This window comes from Pecten maximus, chromosome 4, assembly GCF_902652985.1.
Source record: "Pecten maximus chromosome 4, xPecMax1.1, whole genome shotgun sequence".
NCBI lineage: Eukaryota > Metazoa > Mollusca > Bivalvia > Pectinida > Pectinidae > Pecten > Pecten maximus.
The window spans coordinates 27,129,740-27,151,766 of NC_047018.1; the positions used below are offsets into that span (position 1 = coordinate 27,129,740).

A 22,027-nucleotide genomic window follows, 5' to 3' on the forward strand; every position below is an offset into this window, starting at 1 on the left:
TTCACACTGTGATGGTACAATTATTAGAGATATTGAAAAAAAATAATAAAAAATTTCAAACGTCCTGTTCTTCTTTACTTTGGTGGTCGTTTAACCTGAATGACCTCAACTAGACTTCAAATATCATCCAGTGTGACCTGTCAGAACACTCTGCTGAAATTTCAATGTTAATGAATATTCATTTGATAAAAATAGCTTGTTTAGAAAAGTATATGTATAATTCATTATGGTATCTACTGTTATTGTTTTAAGTGTCTTTTAAGAATACATTTACTTTCTTGGTAATAAAAGTCAGGCGTGGCGTAAACAGATATGGCATATATATCAATCTTAAAACATTTGATTAGGTGCATGTCATTACCCAGCAGTGTAAGTTATTTCATCTGAATTGATTAAAATGCATGCATCTATGTTTCTTTGTTTTATAAGTATAAATAAAACTATTTATTCATTGTCAAAAATGGAAACTTTCAATCAATATACCAATGGAATGTATATAAATCTGACAAATCATCATGATTGATGTTAGTAGAATTGTTTATTATGAAAGAATCTTTAAATATGCATACATTATATGTAAACTATTAGCTCACCTGTCTAAAGGTTTATTATCCCCCATGGCCACCCAACAAAATTGGCGGGGGATATACAAATGGGTTCCTTCCATTCGTCCGTCCTTCCATCTGTCTGGATTCGCCTTCCGCATGATATCTTTTGAAGGAATGATTGGATTTTGACGAAACTTGCTTGGTAGACTTATTACCTAAATCCCTTGCTCAAGTTTGATTATCGGCATATTCCACTCATATTTAATGTGGCTGCTGTGATCTGACAATGATGACTATGTCCTTGTTTAGAGTACACTCTGTTTTTTTGGTATAATAACATAAAAGATACATTCAAGTTAATCCTTAAACAAACACCCAAGTTCTTGCAAAGTATAGAGATAGTAATTATATATATATATAATAAAAAGTCAAACACGGATCTGCTGTCTCCCTTGTACTTTCGCGGCTACATCGTGCCGCTCTTCAGGGGATTCTGTGTTTGACTTTTTATTCTATTATTATTTACCGTCACATGGACACTTTAACTTTATGCTATATATATATATATATATATATATATAGAAAATGTTTAAGTGAAAGCGCTAGTGCAAAATGTAACGTCTTCTTTTGTCAATAATCAGTTATATATATATATATATAAATATGGTAGTATTTCAAATGCAAGCTCAAAACTTTAATACTTTTTTGTCTGGAAAGGTAACACCTTAGTATTTAAAATGTAATTCTTTGATTTCAACTAATGGAATAGCAGTTCATTAGTTCTGAAATAGTTCTGAAATAGTTGTGTGGAACCTTTTGATTTTGATGTAAGTCGGCTGTTGAACTCTTCTGTGTTGTAGTCAGAGGAAGAATGCCGAAGACCTAAAGGAACACCTGTCTGGTATAGTGGTACCTGTGTTCTGTACGGTCAGCCTGGGACTAGCAGAGGACAAGAAAAATAAACTAACAAAGGTAGAAATCACCTCTTTATTCTACTATTAAAAATGTACGTAATCTTATTTTCCAAAAAAGTATTATGAGTAATTTTTGCAATTCTATCAGTAGATTGAAAAGCGTCAGATATTGTATTTTTGGTTATTTTGGCGAAGATGATATTTTGGCTATTTCACAGGCCATTGACATGGTCACCAAAATTTGACCTGCGAAATTATGACATTAGTAAATAAAACCTGCGAAATAAATTGCAGGTAAGACTGTCATTAGCAGACTTGGCTGCCTCCAATCATCCAAGGATATTTTGACCATTGCACTTACCATGCAGTATTGTTTCAACAGTCAAATATTAAGCTTTTCTAATTTGACATTGGGAGCAATATTTCTTTTAGATGAAAATTATGAAAAGTTTGACCTGTGAAAATAGCCAACCATATGTTACCAAGAATAAATGCTCAGAATCTGAGATACCCTAAAAATATTGCACTGTTGATTGGATGTTTATAAACCAATTTTAGTTATGAAAGCTTTAGACCTACATTTTCAGAACAATGTAATTGTATGAAAGGAAGACAATTACATGTTGGTTTCTCTGCTGGTGTAGAATGACAGTTGTGAAGATTGGCGAGATATTTTGATTGGCTTCGACTGTAAACCATTATTTTATACAGTTGCTAGGAAACAAAAAAGCATTCTAGTTTTCCGACAATGATTGCGTTATTAGAAGTCACTGAAGCATAAGGTTACCAGTAATAGTCTAAATCAATAATTGATGTCCTCACTATATAAAAGGTTTGTAAACAATATGGTCACCAGTGGACTGAGTGGCTCAAATGTCAAGGTCATGAGGACTGTTTGTTTGTTGTTGTTTTCTGGACAATCTACTTGTTGATGATGATTGATACCTATTACCGGTAATTCATATCAATGGTTTATAATTGTTAATTGATCAAGTAATTCATTTAATATTCCTAACCACATATAAAAAACAAGATGAGGAAGGAGAAGTGGTTGAATGGTCAGGTTAATGATGGTATTATAAATAATGACTGTACCGCTGGGTATACTAATGGCCGTTAAGTAGATAACAAGAAAAGCAGGCATTTATGGATAAGATGTTACGGTACTCTGTATCAATAATAGCTATAAAAACAGACCTTGAGATGCCCTGTTTAGGTCGTAAACAACAGGGATTACACTAATGAAGATGCCTTCTTACATGATTCAGGGAATTTCTCCTGAAACACAAATTTGACGTGACCCCTGAATGTTTAAAAAATAAAAATCTTTCCTAGAAACAATTGAATCTTCTCTGTCCTTTTGATGGAAATCCATTTTCTGTAATGCCTTTAATTTTGCTATTCTGTTGATCTTCACCTTGGTATATTGCTTCTATATATATATATGATTTCTCTGGTTGACCTTCTCCTTTGTATATTGCTTCTAAAAAAATATATGATTTCTCTTGGTGACCTTCACCTTGATATATTTCTTCTAAATATGTTTGATTTCTCTGGTTGACCTTCATCTTGGTATATTGCTTCTAAATATATTTGATTTCTCTGGTTGACCTTCACCTTGGTATATTGCTTCTAAATATATTTGATTTCTCTTGGTGGCCTTCACCTTGGTATATTGCTTCTAAATATATTTGATTTCTCTTGGTGACCTTCACCTTGGTATATTGCTTCTAAATATATTTGATTTCTCTTGTTGACTTTTACCTCATTGTAACTTTTCAATGTTATGATTGACTTTCTTTTAAACTTTTATCTTGGCCTGTTTAGAACTTTAGAAATATTGACAATGTATCATTGTAGGCTTCACATAGCATTACCTATTTCAATTCTGTCACATATATTAATCCTAGCAACTTCATGTTTTAACAGAATTTGATGATATTTTACAAAAGCTTGATATTGAAAAGAACTCACAGATTTATATTTTCAAAAGGTCAAGGTGACTATTACTATTTATAGAAACTAGTCAAACAATGAAAATAAAATTTGTATTGGAGTGATCCCTCTTGTTCTTGTCCTTATAAAATGACATCGTTGCTCAAAATCAAAACTGCTAGAGTTCCTCTACCGTGCTTTAATTGTCAGAAGGAAGTCTGAGGAAATGCCACAATCTCTTTATATAGCTATTACAAACAAACCAATAGTTCTACTACCATACTGTAATTGTCAGTAAGCTATCTGAGGAAATGTCACAATCATACCCCACCCACACACCACCACTGATCCTAAGAGCCAAGAATAGACTTAGGCATGACGTCAGTTTGACCAGAGAATTAATTGCACAGTGGGAAGAATAGCCCTCTGTGTGATTCTCAGTGTGTGTACAATTTTCAGAAAGGTAACATCTCTTTAGAATCATTCATCCTGTCAAACAAAACAGTATCAATGCATGTTATCTATAGAACTAAGGCACCGTCACTCAACTCCCTGCTCAGTTACTGCTGGTTTGGACTCTTTTTCATTGTCTGTCTGTATGTCTTCTTTGCTTGTTCCAAATCTGAAATGTTGGTATATCCCTTTTTTTTGTCATAGCAGTGTCTTGTGGTGTGTGTATCTTATGCATTTGTTAGTGTCATCTGACCCGATCTTGGCTTTCCTGAACAACACCTATTTTAAACTTCTTTTCAAATTCCACCAGTGGCATTCAACTCGAACTTGGCAACAATGATCTTGAGATAGTCCTGACAAAATGTTGTTATTTTTCTGGTCTGTCTAAAATCCATGATAGCCACTATTGCCAACAGTGCCACTATACTTGCTACTGAATATGTATGCTACAATAGTACAAGAGTCTTTAGAGTCAGATGACCATTACGGCCCATGGGCCTCTTGTTTGTGTTGAAATAAAGGTTGTAAAGTTGTATACTGTACATTCCAAGCAGATATATCACCTGCTGTCGCCAAATTCATTTAGTTATTCACCTCGGCACATGTACTACACATGGATAATGTAAATCTGAAATATATATTCCAGTAATAAAACAGTACTGTGAATAGTTCTGGTAATAGTACAGATAATATCAATATTCCTGTTTATATCAATATTCCTGTTTATATCAATATTCCTGTTGATATCATTATTCCTGTTTATATCAATATTCTTGTTTATATCATTATTCCTGTTTATATCAATATTCCTGTTGATATCATTATTCCTGTTTATATCAATATTCCTGTTTATATAATTATTCCTGTTTATATCAATATTCCTGTTGATATCATTATTCCTGTTTATATCAATATTCCTGTTTATATCAATATTCCTGTTGATATCATTATTCCTGTTTATATCAATATTCCTGTTTATATCATTATTCCTGTTTATATCAATATTCCTGTTTATGTAACGCCTATTCAATACTTATGGTATCATAGATAACCTAGCTATCTCATCTTAGAGATTCCTATATGTAATAACTATAGTACATGTAACAGCTGCCTGGCCTAATAGATCTTGAAGTTTAATGTCTCCATAGGTAGACATTTATATGTCTGTGAAGCATAATTATTCTTCAGGAAAAAGTTGACAAAATATTCTACAGTTTAAGACAGTTGTTAAGTAGGTGGTACATTACAATATTGCACTGAAGTCAACTTTTATTACAAGGAACATAATTCACTTTTGTCAAATGTACTGACAGAGGATATTATCAAGTTCATATGGCATCTGCTCATTAATATTTATTAGTGCATAGATGCTACCATAATGAATGACCTACAGTCAAATTTGATGCATAATAAATAAATGATGCTTAGGAATAGGGTTATCAGTTAAACTGGAAAATATGAGTAATGACAGCGACAAGTTAAGATTCAAGGATTTTCTTGAAATGTTAGTAAATTGAAAACATAATCAAAAAATGATAAAAAAAATCCATCGGTAGCTTGTAAGACACAAGTTAGTGAGTTGATGTGATGGTGTGGCATGATCTTGAACAGCTTTATATGCCACTGAAGGAGTTTACTTGCAAAGTTTTGAAATACCTTGGAGATTCAACTTAAGATAAAGATGAGAATTTGACTGTAGCTTGCTAGGCTGTACAGTTATGATAGTTATCAATATTGTAGTAGAACTAGACTCTGCTGAATGCAATTGTCATGGTAGCTCAAATGGTTTGAGTGTTTGTCTAGATTTTGGAGGTCCAGGAATCAAGTCAGGGTTCGGTCATTGTAATTTTCCTGGATTCACTTTTAGTAAAGTCTTGATTTGTTTTGGGCTTGCTATGTCCATGCAGCAGCCAGGGTCATATGATGACAGGTGTCTGAGGAAAATAAATATTTGGTTATTTGTTTGCTGGTGTGAAGTGTTTCATTTCATATTTAAAAAAAAATGATCTTGACCAATTTTGAATGCATTCATAAATTAATGAGAAAATCTCAAAAATTCAAAGGTGTTCCCTACCTGTTAGAGTATGTCTTTGTATCTTTGATCTATCATGGCTGTCTACAGAAAATAATTCTCCATTCTTCATACTTATGATATGACAAAGGGGTGTTTGGTAGTATATTGATATTGTTTTAAACATTATGACACCTCAGAACAAAAGAAAGAAATTCTTCTAACAGAAAATAAATTTTGAAGAGGCATTTTAGCTAGCAATAAAAAGATCATTAAATTATAGCATCTGTAATTGTCATTAAACATATATACCTGGAGATTTTTTCCCCCTCAAAAGGTAGCCAGTGAATTAAACACTTATAGTGGGAGGGAAAAAACTCGTACATCAAAGAATACTTTTATCTGAGATATTTTTGCATCAAATCAGATCAGCACCTGATAAGAATGTAAGAGATACACTGAAAAGTGAAAAAATGAAAACTGAAAATGAGATTCTTTAAAAGATCTTCAAGTAAGTGTTTGATGACACGAGACCTGTCTGTTTGATGACACAAGACTTGTGTGTTTGATGACATGAGACCTGTCTGTTTGATGACACGAGACTTGTGTGTTTGATGACACAGGACTTGTGTGTTTGATGACGCGAGACTTGTGTGTTTGATGACACGAGACTTGTGTGTTTGATGACACGAGACCTGTCTGTTTGATGACAAAAGACTTGTGTGTTTGATGACTTGAGACCTGTCTGTTTGATGACACGAGACTTGTGTGTTTGATGACACGGGACCTGTGTGTTTGATGACACGAGACTTGTGTGTTTGATGACACGGGACCTGTGTGTTTGATGACACGGGACTTGTGTGTTTGATGACACGTGACCTGTGTGTTTGATGACATGGGACTTGTGTGTTTGATGACACAAGACTTGTGTGTTTGATGACACGGGACCTGTGTGTTTGATGACACAAGACTTGTGTGTTTGATGACACAGGACCTGTGTGTTTGATGACATGGGACTTGTGTGTTTGATGACATGGGACTTGTGTGTTTGATGACACGAGACTTGTGTGTTTGATGACACGGGTCCTGTGTGTTTGATGACACGAGACTTGTGTGTTTGATGACACAGGACTTGTGTGTTTGATGACACGAGACTTGTGTGTTTGATGACACAGGACCTGTGTGTTTGATGACATGGGACTTGTGTGTTTGATGACATGAGACATGTGTTTGATGACATGAGACCTGTGTGTTTGATGACACAGGACTTGTGTGTTTGATGACACGAGACTTGTGTGTTTGATGACACGGGACCTGTGTGTTTGATGACACAGGACTTGTGTGTTTGATGACATGAGACCTGTGTGTTTGATGACAGGGGACTTGTGTGTTTGATGACATGAAACATGTGTGTATGATGACACGAGACTTGTGTGTTTGATGACAAGAGACCTGTGTATTTGATGACATGGGACCTGTGTGTTTGATGACCCAGGACCTGTGTGTTTGATGACATGGGACTTGTGTGTTTGATGATACGAGACTTGTGTGTTTGATGACACAGGACTTGTGTGTTTGATGACACAGGACCTGTGTGTTTGATGACACAGGACTTGTGTGTTTGATGACACAGGACCTGTGTGTTTGATGACACGGGACCTGTGTGTTTGATGACATGAGACTTGTGTGTTTGATGACATGAGACCTGTGTGTTTGATGACATGAGACTTGTGTGTTTGATGACATGAGACCTGTGTGTTTGATGACACGAGACTTGTGTGTTTGATGACACGAGACTTGTGTGTTTGATGACATGAGACCTGTGTGTTTGATGACATGGGACTTATGTGTTTGATGACATGAGACCTGTGTGTTTAATGACATGGGACTTATGTGTTTGATGACACAGGACCTGTGTGTTTGATGACACAGGACCTGTGTGTTTGATGACATGGGACCTGTGTGTTTGATGACATGGGACCTGTGTGTTTGATGACATGGGACTTGTGCGATTGACGACACAGGACTTGTGTGTTTGATGACATGGGACTTGTGTGTTTGATGATACAGGACTTGTGTGTTTGATGACACAAGACTTGTGTGTTTGATGACATGAAACCTGTGTGTTTGATGACACAGGACTTGTGTGTTTGATGACACGGGACCTGTGTGTTTGATGACACGGGACTTGTGTGTTTGATGACATGAGACTTGTGTGTTTGATGACATGAAACCTGTGTGTTTGATGACACAGGACTTGTGTGATTGATGACACGGGACCTGTGTGTTTGATGACACGAGACCTGTGTGTTTGATGACACGGGACCTGTGTGTTTGATGACATGGGACCTGTGTGTTTGATGACACGGGACCTGTGTGTTTGATGACTAAGGACTTGTGTGATTGATGACACGGGACCTGTGTGTTTGATGACACGAGACCTATGTGTTTGATGACATGGGACCTGTGTGTTTGATGACATGGGACCTGTGTGTTTGATGACATGGGACTTGTGTGTTTGATGACATGGGACTTGTGTGTTTGATGACACGGGACCTGTGTGTTTGATGACACGGGACCTGTGTGTTTGATGACATGGGACCTGTGTGTTTGATGACATGGGACTTGTGTGTTTGATGACACGGGACCTGTGTGTTTGATGACATGGGACTTGTGTGTTTGATGACATGAGACCTGTGTGTTTGATGACACGAGACCTGTGTGTTTGATGACACGGGACCTGTGTGTTTGATGACATGGGACTTGTGTGTTTGATGACACAGGACTTGTGTGATTGATGACACGGGACCTGTGTGTTTGATGACACGGGACCTGTATGTTTGATGACACGGGACCTGTGTGTTTGATGACATGGGACTTGTGCGATTGATGACACGGGACCTGTGTGTTTGATGACACAGGACCTGTGTGTCTGATGACACAGGACTTGTGTGATTGATGACACGGGACCTGTGTGTTTGATGACACGAGACCTATGTGTTTGATGACATGGGACCTGTGTGTTTGATGACATGGGACCTGTGTGTTTGATGACATGGGACCTGTGTGTCTGATGACACGAGACTTGTGTGTTTGATGACACGGGACTTGTGTGTTTGATGACACGGGACTTGTGTGTTTGATGGCACGGGACTTGTGTGTTTGATGACATGGGACCGGTGTGTTTGATGACACAGGACTTGTGTGTTTGATGACACGAGACTTGTGTGTTTGATGACATGAGACTTGTGTGTTTGATGACATGGGACTTGTGTGTTTGATGACACGGGACCTGTGTGTCTGATGACACGAGACTTGTGTGTTTGATGACACGGGACTTGTGTGTTTGATGACACGGGACTTGTGTGTTTGATGGCACGGGACTTGTGTGTTTGATGACATGGGACCGGTGTGTTTGATGACACAGGACTTGTGTGTTTGATGACACGAGACTTGTGTGTTTGATGACATGAGACTTGTGTGTTTGATGACATGGGACTTGTGTGTTTGATGACATGGGACTTGTGTGTTTGATGACATGAGACCTGTGTGTTTGATGACACATGACCTGTGTGTTTGATGACACATGACCTGTGTGTTTGATGACATGGGACCTGTGTGTTTGATGACACAAGACTTGTGTGTTTGATGACACGGGACTTGTGTGTTTGATGGCACGAGACTTGTGTGTTTGATGACATGGGACCTGTGTGTTTGATGACACAGGACTTGTGTGTTTGATGACACGAGACTTGTGTGTTTGATGACATGGAACCTTTGTGTTTGATTACAAGAGACTTAAAAGATCTTCAAGTAAGTGTTTGATGACATAGAACCTTTGTGTTTGATGACACGAGACTTGTGTGTTTGATGACATTGGACCTGTGTGTTTGATGACACGGGACCTGTACATGTGTGTTTGATGACATGGGACCTGTGTGTTTGATGACACAGGACCTACATGTTAGATGACATGGACCTACATATTTGATGACACGAGACCTACATATTAGATGGCACAGACCTACATATTTGCCAACACTTGACCCATGTCTTAACACCTTGCAACTCACGTGTTTTACGACACGGGAACTATGTGTTTTTAATAACAGGAAGAATCAGTAGACCAAAGCTGACTAGGGATCACTACTAGATGTACACTGGAATGATATATCATATCCAAGGAGTGATTGATTACAACTTAATACATTGGTCTGTAGCTTATTTATGTAGTGCTATATTATACCTTCGGTAGATCGGAACTTTTATTGCAAGTGATTTGAATATTCAACTATATTATACCAGGAAGCAAAAACATGTATTACTATATATACATTAAGAGTTTGTTAAGTCAGTGAATACTTAAGCAGCTTTATCATCTGCCTTGCAACAGTTGGAGGAGATTTACCTGAATGTCCACTAGACCTGGTTTATGATATTGCCGTATATTTATTGTAATTTTGGTTCTTCACAAGTATGCACCAGCCCATCTGTCCTTCATATAATCCCTTATAAATCTATTAAAGTTTTCAGCTGATCACATGTATAGTACTGATGAAGTGTACAGAGGGATTTAGATATATAATAATCTATCCCTCCATGTGTTACAGGATGAGGGTAAAAACAACCGTCTCCTCCTTAATATTTTTCACATTGTTTCATTCAGTTATAATTCTGTGTGGTTAACCTTGGTTCACAAGTCACAATTTTATATTGGCCTTTCATTTGTATTCCACAAATTGTGTCTGTATGATCTTTTCTGTACACTTCTGTTTTTGTGTATTTTACCTTTACACTTGTATTGTGTGTGTTTGACCTTTGTCCTTACACTTGTATTTGTATGTGTTTGACCTTTGTCCTTACACTTGCATTGTGTGTGTTTGACCTTTGTCCTTACACTCATATTGTGTGTGTTTGACCTTTGTCCTTACACCTGTATTTGTATGTATTTGACCTTTGTCCTTCCACCTCTATTTGTATGTATTTGAACTCTGCCCTTACACCTGTCTTTGTATGTATTTGACCTTTGTGCTTACACCTGTATTTGTATGTATTTGACCTTTGTGCTTACACCTGTATTTGTATGTATTTGACCTTTGTCCTTACACCTCTATTTGTATGTATTTGACCTTTGTCCTTACACCTCTATTTGCATGTATTTGACCTTTGTCCTTCCACCTGTATTTGTATGTATTTGAACTCTGCCCTTACACCTGTATTTGTATGTATTTGACCTTTGTCCTTACACCTGTATTTGTATGTATTTGACCTTTGTCCTTACACCTGTATTTGTATGTATTTGACCTTTGTCCTTACACCTGTCTTTGTATGTATTTGACCTTTGTCCTTACACCTGTCTTTGTATGTATTTGACCTTTGTCCTTACACCTGTCTTTGTATGTATTTGACCTTTGTCTTTACACTTGTATTGTGTGTGTTATATACTGTGATGAATGGCCTATATTATATAATGTAACTTGTCAGATGAACCAGTTCCAGATCTGTCATCACCTTTGTGTTAAATGAATCAGCATCAGATCTGTAAGGTTTAAGTTTTGTATGCAGGTGCAAGTGGATTCCCTTCAATCAATGTTACTGGAAAGCTGATGTTCACATATGATCTATGATATTGGTGTTAGTATTAAAATAGCTATTTCCTATTAAATGTCAGTAAATTAGAATAATGGTGACCCCTTATAGAGGGAGGTTATGTGTTGTGGTAACAGGTCCACCTGTCAAGTGAGAAAAATGGGTGTGGCACCAAGGTCAGGAAAGGTATAGCATGGTAACCTGTCATATAGTACCAGGTACAATCAGGTTTACCTGTCACCCCACATCCAGGGTTATTAGAGTTGTAATGGTAATGTACTGGGTTAGAGGAATCTACTTCCCTGACCTAGTCTTATTCGTCATGTTCAGAAAGAAACGTTTTGGTGATAAAGTTTGGGGAAGTGTTGGTATGTATAGGTATTGAAGATTTTAGATAAACATGAATTCTGAATTATTTTTTTTAAGATTAGCTGTCAGAAAAGAGTACTATGAGTACTGTATGTTGTATTTTTGTGATGTGTACACAGGATTGTTTACAAACATGTGTATATTGTTCTGTAGCTCACACTACAACACTACGAGTGACTTTAATGGCCTTCATACCGGCAGCAATATACACGTGAATGTCTGCCACGTGTCTTACCTACTATAACATGGGTATATCTAGACCTACCTATTAACAAGATTACAATACCCCACTACTAAATAATTAACGGCACAATGTATAGGTAAAGTACAACATTAAGATTTCCATGGATTGATTGGTATTCAGATTCTTTGTGTTCTACTAGAGTTATCTCAAAACTAAAACTACTGTACGTATAGTCAAATCTCTTAACAATTACCTCCCCTATTTTTTAATTGGTGTTTTTTCCTACTTTCCTAACCAAACTTATTCACCTCCTTATTTCCAATTTAAATTGAAGTATATTATCAGAAACTTTACTATAATAGATCATGAATTTTCCTTTTTATCCTGTTTCTGTTGATGTTGTCTTTAGTCCGGACACTAAAACACTACACATAACCATATCCATTAACAGATTCCTCTGTTGATGGTGTGTAATGGGTTTGTTTGGTTATTTATGTTATAAATCTGTAATGACTTATAGTTTTCTGCAGATGCTTGTATAATGCAATTGAACTACAGTACAATCTACTATAGATACACTAGAAGGGCTAAAGTTTGACCCATCTCCAAATGACATTTTGATTTTTTTTTTTATAATCAGATGAACATATGAATCGGCCAAAATCTAAAAAAAAAATCATTTCTTATTTCCCTTTGTATAGATCACCTCATCTTTACCAGAAGTGTTTTGTGTGTGATCAAGGTCAGTCTGTCAGCTGTAATGTCTGGAAATCAGGACAGAAATGTAAAGATTTATAGTCTTGCTTATCAAGTCCAAAATTTAAATATTAGAATTAAATGAAGCTAAACAAAAGATGATTGTGACAGCTATGACTGCAGGCGAGCTAAACCAACATCTCATCTGGTTTACTGTCGTATCGTGCGGCTTCAGGAGATATTCAAATTTGTTTAAATATATGAGTTTTTTTTGTTTTTTAATTCTTTTTTTTTCTTATTTTGGGTCAATAAAATACAACATATTCTGAGCTGAAATCTAATGATTCCATTGTGTGATTCTGAGTAGGTCAGTTCCTTACTGTAAGGAACCGTCACAATAAATCATAAATACAAGTCTGTTAGTTTTAGTGTCTGGCCTCCTCATTATAACATAAAAAACATCTGGATTATCATTATCACTTTTCTATAGATTAGAAAAAAATCATTTACCAGGGCCAATCTTCATGTCACATTAGTTCCTGAAAGTAAATTTTTTAAATAAAATGTTATCACTTTCTTTGTATACTTAAGACATCTGGAAGTTTTTTTCATTTCCTCACAGACGGAAGATAACAAGTTTCATTTAAAAGTGATTGCCTTCTAGTATCAAGCAGTCTGACAATTGAATCAGTTTGACATGATGATTTGGTGAAAAAGTGAATTACAGGGATATAAATTTATTTCAGCAAATCAGAAAAATGCTTAAGCCAGTTTAAATATTTAAAAAAAAAAAAAAAAAATTCAAATGAACAATGGTTATTGATTTTTTCTCTTTCTCATATTTGCAGTTACTGAATCTATGGCAGCAGAACAAGTATTTTGATGTTGAAACCCTAGAGGTAAGTGAGAGTTGCTGTTAAATTCTATCTTAAGAGAACTGACCACAGAAAGCCCATGGCCTATATGTACTAACATAACCAGGAATTGTGATCAGTGGTCATGATGTACATTATTTTTAAGCATACATTGCTATCTACAGAGGAGGTGTGCAGATAGATAAGAAACGTGCCCTTCCTTATGTTAGATAAGTAAGGCAGATGTTGTATCCATAGGTAGACTTTATGTTTAAAGTAAAGCTTTGGGGTGTATAACAAAATGACCTTGAGGTGTCAGACATCTTTGAAGGTCTGGAGTCCTTCAAAAACTTGTTGATGGATTGATGCAGGCTATTAAAAAAAAGTAGTGAAACAGTACATCCTGATAATGATGAATTCAGGCAATTCATTGATGTTGTTGCACTTGTATTTTAGAATCTACATCCAGTTACACTGAAGCCTAGAGCTGTAATAAAAATACACTTCATAGGCCAGTAGGTTTACTTCAATGATCTAGGGACAACATACTTCTTTTTAGGTCACCTGAGCAGAAGGCTTATGGTATCTATTGCAATTTCAGTCATGTGGATTCATTTGTAACTTACAGAGTTACGGTCCTTTGTAGATGTATTGCCATTGGACCTTGTGAACATGATAACTTATAAATATGAACAGATTTTTATTTGCTATACAGCCTTAAATCATTAAAGTCTCTTATTTTTGTTACCAGTGGAACTTGTGAACATAATTTGAGTAAATTAATTTTTATGAAATTTGGTGTGTTGTGAGCTTATATCTAGCTTTTCAAGTATCATGATATTGGGGCAAGTAGCATCTTCTGGGATGAAGTTGATTCAAATTGATGACCTTGACCTGGTTTCAAGGTCACAGGGGTTGAATAATGAGTTTGTTAAATCTTTAAGCAAAAATCATCGTTGATTATACATAACAAAACTAATGGGCCTCTATGTATGTCTTGTGTTTTTTTGTTTTTGTTTTTAATTTAGAAAATTTCTATTTTGGGTGAAAAATACATAAATTCTAGGCTATGGAATAATCATGTCAAAATTAATCTAATTGTGATAAAGAATCAAATGAATTGTGAGATACCCATACTGTTGCACCACTATTTTGCAATGAGTTCGCACCTGTGATGGGACTTTATTGTCATGTAGAACAATTGAAACATGACATATCAGATGAAGATCAAAACAGTTACCTGGTAATCATATTTCATTTGACTTTATTGACTTGTTTGTTGATTTTTTGTTGTCATATATTTGTGTTTTTACCCTGTTATGTATAATAACATCATGACATGTTACATATTTTATTTTTAAGACAAATTGCCTTTTATTGTTAGGAAGTGTTAGTATTATTTTTTCCTGATGTTGGCAGCTAGTTGAGGGGTTTTGTAGTTAGGAACACCACTAGACACCTTTTTTCCAGTGGGTGTGTATGCGGTAGTGTCTGGGACACCGAATACTTACACTTAGTGTGACAGATATTTCTGTGTACAACATATCTGAGGCTTCCCGGATCCAGTTCCATCAAAATCTGATTGGTTGATACTGTGTCCTACAAAGTTTTTCATTTTTGGGTTGTGTCTGTAAAGCGTGATCTATGTTTGTTGTTGCTTCACCTACATTTTCTAGTGACTGGCATCTGTTTACCAGGTAGAAGGCTAACATGGTTCTACAAAAGATGTTCTAGGTGATACAGGTGTAGCGTGGGAGTCCCAGGGGATACAGTTGTAGCTTAGGAATCCCAGGGGATACAGTTGTAGCTTAGGAATCCCAGGGGATACAGGTGTAGCGTGGGAGTCCCAGGGGATACAGTTGTAGCGTGGGAGTCCCAGGGGATACAGTTGTAGCGTGGGAGTCCCAGGGGATACAGTTGTAGCTTAGGAATCCCAGGGGATACAGGTGTAGCTTGGGAGTCCCAGGGGATACAGGTGTAGTTTAGGAATCCCAGGGGATACAGGTGTAGCTTGGGAGTCCCAGGGGATACAGGTGTAGCTTGGGAGTCCCAGGGGATACAGGTGTAGTTTGGGAGTCCCAGGGGATACAGTTATAGCATGGGAGTCCTAGGGGATACAGTTATAGCTTGGGAGTACCAGGTGATACAGGTGTCGCATGGGAGTCCCAGGTGATACAGATGTCGTTTGGGAGTACCAGGTGATACAGGTGGTGTAGCTTGGGAGTCCCAGGGGATACAGATGTAGTTTGGGAGTCCCAGGTGATACAGGTGTAGTTTGGGAGTCCCAGGGGATACAGGTGTAGCTTGGGAGTCCCAGGTGATACAGATGTAGTTTGGGAGTACCAGGTGATACAGGTGGTGTAGCTTGGGAGTCCCAGGGGATACAGATGTAGTTTGGGAGTACCAGGTGATACAGGTGGTGTAGCTTGGGAGTCCCAGGGGATACAGATGTAGTTTGGGAGTACCAGGTGATACAGGTGGTGTAGCTTGGGAGTCCCAGGGGATACAGGTGTAGTTTGGGAGTCCCAGGTGATACAGGTGTAGTTTGGGAGTCCCAGGGGATACAGGTGTAGCTTGGGAGTCCCAGGGGATACAGGTGTAGTTTGGGAGTCCCAGGTGATACAGGTGTAGTTTGGGAGTCCCAGGGGATACAGGTGTAGTTTGGGAGTCCCAGGGGATACAGGTGTAGTTTGGGAATTCCAGAGGATACAGGTGTAGTTTGGGAGTCCCAGGTGATACAGGTGTAGTTTGGGAGTCCCAGGGGATACAGGTGTAGCTTGGGAGTCCCAGGTGATACAGGTGTAGTTTGGGAGTCCCAGGTGATACAGTTATAGCGTGGGAGTCCTAGGGGATACAGTTATAGCGTGGGAGTCCCAGAGGATACAGGTGTAGCGTGGGAGTCCCAGGGGATACAGGTGTAGCTTGGGAGTCCCAGGGGATACAGGTGTAGCATAGGAGTCCCAGGTGATACAGGTGTAGTGTGGGAGTCCCAGAGGATACAGGTGTAGTGTGGGAGTCCCAGAGGATACAGGTGTAGCTTGGGAGTCCCAGGTGATACAGGTGTAGCGTGGGAGTCCCAGGGGATACAGGTGTAGTGTGGGAGTCCCAGGTGATACAGGTGTAGTGTGGGAGTCCCAGGGGATACAGGTGTAGCGTGGGAGTCACAGGGGATACAGGTGTAGTTTGGGAGTCCCAGGCGATACAGGTGTAGTGTGGGAGTCCCAGGGGATACAGGTGTAGCGTGGGAGTCCCAGGGGATACAGGTGTAGCGTGGGAGTCCCAGGGGATACAGGTGTAGCTTGGGAGTCCCAGGTGATACAGGTGTAGTGTGGGAGTCCCAGGTGATACAGGTGTAGTGTGGGAGTCCCAGGTGATACAGGTGTAGCATGGGAGTCCCAGGGGATACAGGTGTAGTGTGGGAGTCCCAGGTGATACAGGTGTAGTTTGGGAGTCCCAGGGGATACAGTTGTAGCTTGGGAGTCCCAGAAGATACAGGTGTAGCTTGGGAGTCCCAGGGGATACAGGTGTAGTTTGGGAATTCCAGCAGGTACAGGTGTAGCATGGGAGTCCCAGGGGATACAGGTGATACAGAACTGGTGCTGTTGACCACTCCAAGCGAAAGCTATAGGAGATTGAGAGGCTTCCTTGAAGCCAAAGAATCGGGTTGTGGTTGTCTTTGTGTAAAAGTAGAGAGTATAAGGTTGCATTACAAGCTCAGTCTAGCTGAAATTTCCCTTTAGCCCAGTGGTAGGATGTTTGCCTTGAGAGCAAAAGGTCGCTAGTTTGAAGCCTGGCACGGTCAGGGTAATTTTCACGGTCAGGGTAATTTTCACGTTCAGGGTAATTTTCACATTCAGGGTAATTTTCACGGTCAGGGTAATTTTCACTGTCAGGGTAATTTTCACGTTCAGGGTAATTTTCATTACCCCTTCCTATTACAGAATTGGGGTCTAATGTCTGACCTGAGAGTATTACCTTGTGGTATACTGACAAAGCTCTGTCCAGTAGAAGTCTTAGATGGTACAGGTGTACATTTAAACTGTCCCTGATGTATTGGCAGTAATTCAGAGAATTGCTTTAGTGATGCTTTAAGCACCCTTTTATGTTGTTTTGACACTGTGAGGACGTGGGGAGACAGTTGTCAAGTGTGTGTTAACACTGTCTCACCCTCCCACCGTTCTTGCCCTATGACATATCTTTATTACCTGATGGGTCCTAGTTATGGCTGTTTTGTTGGGATATTCTAGTGTTTGTGTGTTGGTGCACCTTCTCTACAAGGCCTGGATATATTATATGACAGAGGCCTAGGGCAAGGTCTTCTGACGGATGGTCACATGTTGTTATGTCCATGCTGTACTGCATACAGGCAGATGTATGTCTGCCAACACAGCATTGTAGGAGAAGTTAGTGGTAAACAAGTTACATCAGTCTTTATGTGAAGATTGATACCTGTCCTCATACTGTCATCTCCTCCGTGTGATCTGTCCTCGTACTGCCACCCCCTCCGTGTGATCTGTCCTCATAGCGTCACCTTCTCCGTGTGACCTGTCCTCATACCGCCACCCCCTCCGTGTGATCTGTCCTCGTACCGTCACCTCCTCCGTGTGTCACCCCCTCCATGTGACCTGTCCTCGTACCGCCACCCCCTCCGTGTGATCTGTCCTCGTACCGCCACCCCCTCCATGTGATCTGTCCTCATACTGTCACCTCCTCCATGAGATCTGTCCTCATACCGTCACCTCCTCCGTGTGTCATCCCCTCCATGTGATCTGTCCTCATATCGTCGCCCCCTCCGTGTGATCTGTCCTCATACTGTCACCTCCTCCGTGTGTCATCCCCTCCATGTGATTTGTCCTCATATCGTCACCTCTGTGTGATGATGGAGTTGTTAGATATTACAGTCTACTAGATATGTACCACACAAGTTTTTTGTAACAGGTTTTATAATGTATGACGGACTACCTGATTTTATATACCTGGGTATATTTTGACAAGCATAGATATTTTTGGTGTGTATAGCTAAAAAAGGAAGCAAAACTATTGCTTACTACACACATTCGCTTCTTCGAAGATCTTGAATCAATTATTGTGTAGTGGTGTGAATTTTCCTCTTTCATTTAAAAATTATAAAGAGAATATAGAGTAGGGTCTTGCGATTTGGACAATCAAAAATATACACTCCTATATACTACATGTCCCAGGTGGGGATTCCCTAGTGTACTGTAAATGTCAGGGTTACTGTCTTTTGAGTACCCATGTGCTTTTATTTGCCATTAAGCCTATGCAATAACATCATTTATCAGATAGCGAAATTTTCAAACTTCAATTTGATATCAATTTCACATCATTTGAACTTCAAATGAGCGAATGAAGGGATTGAGTCACTACACCTAGTAATAAAATATAGTAAAGTATTTAGTTGTGTGAGCCCTTTTATTAAACTACAATAGTTGTGGTAAAATATCAGTGTATTTTGCCCTCAGTAAAAAAATCTTTAGTTTTCAGAAGCAATAACTTTAAATTGAATATTAATTTCTTTTTTTGAAGTATATAAATGACAAACTACACCGGAGTCAAGGGCTATGAAGATTTGTTCAAATGAATGACCTTGACTATCATTCAAGGTCACAGGGGTCAAATATGTTAAATCTTCAAATTTGTACTATCAGATTAAAAAACCTGATTGATCAATGTAACTATAGGAACAATTTATATAGTTCTGTTGTATAAAAGGTGAATATTCTCCTGGTTGAATATATTGGTAAAAAAATGTGAAAATTGAATTGTAAATTTTGTGTTTATTTCCTGGAAGTATATTATTTTGACAGAAATGGACACCTGTAGTTGCAATGTCACAAGAACAGGTCCCATTGATAGTGCTACGTTTGACTTTGGAATGCTTTAACACTGTTACAGATTGAATATAAGAAAAACTATATTTAAAATGGAAACTACCTCTTTGGAAAGCTATTGACCCATTATTCTTACAGGATCGCAGGCAAATTGATCATAACACGCTGATGTGCATTATTCAGTTTGTCTGAATTCCTGTGAGAATTATAGGACAATAACTTTCCAAAGAATGCAGTTTTATGTTTAATATATCTTAAAAGAGCAATACCTACATTTAGGATTGGTGATATCTACTAAATTATACATCTCTCTGATGTGATGTGCAATGTATTACAAATTTGCACTACTCTATATGTGTTTTGTCAAAAGATCATTATTTATAGATTTTAAACTAATGCACTTTCTTCTCCATGTCAAATTTGAAAAGTTGACAAGTATATATATTCAGAAGGAATTCTTCGACCTCCACTGACAGAGTGCACAGACAAAAAGTGTCTATCATATGACTGAACTTTTAAAAAAGGACAATAGGAATTACATCATTTTGACAATATAAATTGCTCTTGTGTGTAAATAACTTGGATCTGTCACTGATGATTTCATGTCTTTGTGGTAGATATATGTGTTTGACTGGGGATTAGACATACAACTGTCAACAGCTTATGGCTTTTAGACATGTCATTACAAAGACATTCCTGAGTAAGTGCAAAAGCTGTTTTTTCTTTTAAACTGAGATTTGAAGTTTAATAAGTTATCCTTTTCCATCAAGTCATTTGAGAACACTTTATACTGATGGCTTTTGAAAATTTGAAGAAAATAATCTTAAAATGTCATTTTTGAAAAGCATATTTTGTGTAATTACCACATATAATAATAATCTAGATCTTTGTCGGCTTCTTTAACAATATCAATGGCTTGATTAAATGTTGGGAATTACTTCAGGAAGGAATTGAAGGCCTTGTTGTACATAGTTAATGTAGTATGATTTTATAAAGAGTTTGTAGTACATAGATGTAGTATGATTTTATAAAGAGTTTGTAGTACATAGTTAGTTGTAGTATGATTTTATAAAGAGTTTGTAGTACATAGATGTAGTATGATTTTATAAAGAGTTTGTAGTACATAGTTAGTTGTAGTATGATTTTATAAAGAGTTTGTAGTACATAGTTAGATGTAGTATGATTTTATAAAGAGTTTGTAGTACATAGTTAGATGTAGTATGATTTCATAAAGAGTTAACTTGATGCTTTAATATCTTATTTACATATAAACTAACCTATGCTATAAGATATATGACAGTTGTCCCACATGAACCTGCTACACCTTGACTATATAACACTTTCTAGGATCCTAACGGCCTTGAGACCGTTGTATAACTGTCAAATGTCTTGTTCCTGCCACAAGTGCTTCACGTGATCCTGTTATGAAAAAGTTCATTAAGCTCACGTGATAAATTACCTCATTGTGTATAAACCAACCAATTAAATTAGACTTACTGTGATTAAACGCTCTACAAAATTAAACACCTCAATAAACAAGTCAGCAATGTTTAGACCTGAAAAAAACTGTTTATAGAAAAATCATATTACTACATATTATCTAAGTCATTGTATAGGACAAAGTGTGTCTACAGCAACTACAGTACTTACAGTTAGGATATTTACTGAACTTTTGTAGTGATAAAAAAAAAGTTTATTCTGTATGGTATCTGTGTGTATAAAAAATGAGTATTTTTTGTTTTAAGTGCAAAGAGTAGTTTTTCTTCCTCAATTAGGTATGGTACAAATCTGTATGGCATCAGGGTTTTCTGGGTTTTGCTCACTGACTGGTAAATTGGTGCTCCTGAAGCATATTATGGGATAAGAAATTTTCATGATTTAATCAGTGTATTTGTGTAGCCTTCTCTTCAGTGCTTGGCATGCTAGACAAATGCTGCCATTTCAACATTTTTTGGGGTGATATGTACCCTATAATGGGCCGTACATGTACAGCTATCAGTTTCTGTAACATGCATGTGACAATGTAGGACAGAAACGATACCACACGTAACGATACCACAGTACAGGAACTACCACACGCATTTCTTTTTTTTTATTGGAGAAAAAAAAAGAGTTATTCATTGTGAAGATCAAGCATGAAAGCATTAGGTTCATTGTGGGAGAGGGCAGGGCTGTGTCAAAAATAATGAACGTTTTGGTGCCCCTGACAAGACGTTTGACAAGAGATGGTATTCATCTGGCAGAATTCTGCACAAAAGTACTACTGTGTTGTTCTACATCAGGGCGGGATGGTCGGACAAGTTAAGGTCCATCGTTCTCTTCTTTGTATCGCCTACATGAAGATTCAAGTTTAGTTTGAGTAACAACTTAATGATTTTGAAAGGGTGCATTCAGGTGCTATCAAGTTCAGAAAATAATCAAAACTGTTTCCTCATGGTTGTGTTGATATAGATGGGCCTAATAAATGCAGAAAAATAACTAAACTTTTACATAATTCATTATAGATAAGTTATCAAGATTTCCAAATGAATTCAATAATAAATCAGAAATGAGAAAAATATTCTGATTCACCTCAAAAATAATGTATTGATGTTTTTGTCTGAATAAGCAATGGATTTCCTG

The 22,027-nt window shown here is 37.5% G+C and overlaps 1 protein-coding gene across 2 annotated transcripts in view; it reads left to right on the top strand.

Annotated features, from left to right (window-relative positions):
- Positions 1-22,027, top strand: part of LOC117325669 (calcium homeostasis endoplasmic reticulum protein-like) — a 97,590-nt gene that overhangs the window by 34,987 nt on the left and 40,576 nt on the right. For both annotated transcript variants that reach the window (XM_033882078.1, XM_033882077.1), the window contains exons 8-9: positions 1,409-1,520; positions 13,548-13,598. In XM_033882078.1, the coding sequence (XP_033737969.1) occupies positions 1,409-1,520; positions 13,548-13,598 (163 nt within the window). The remainder of the gene's footprint in view (positions 1-1,408; positions 1,521-13,547; positions 13,599-22,027) is intronic.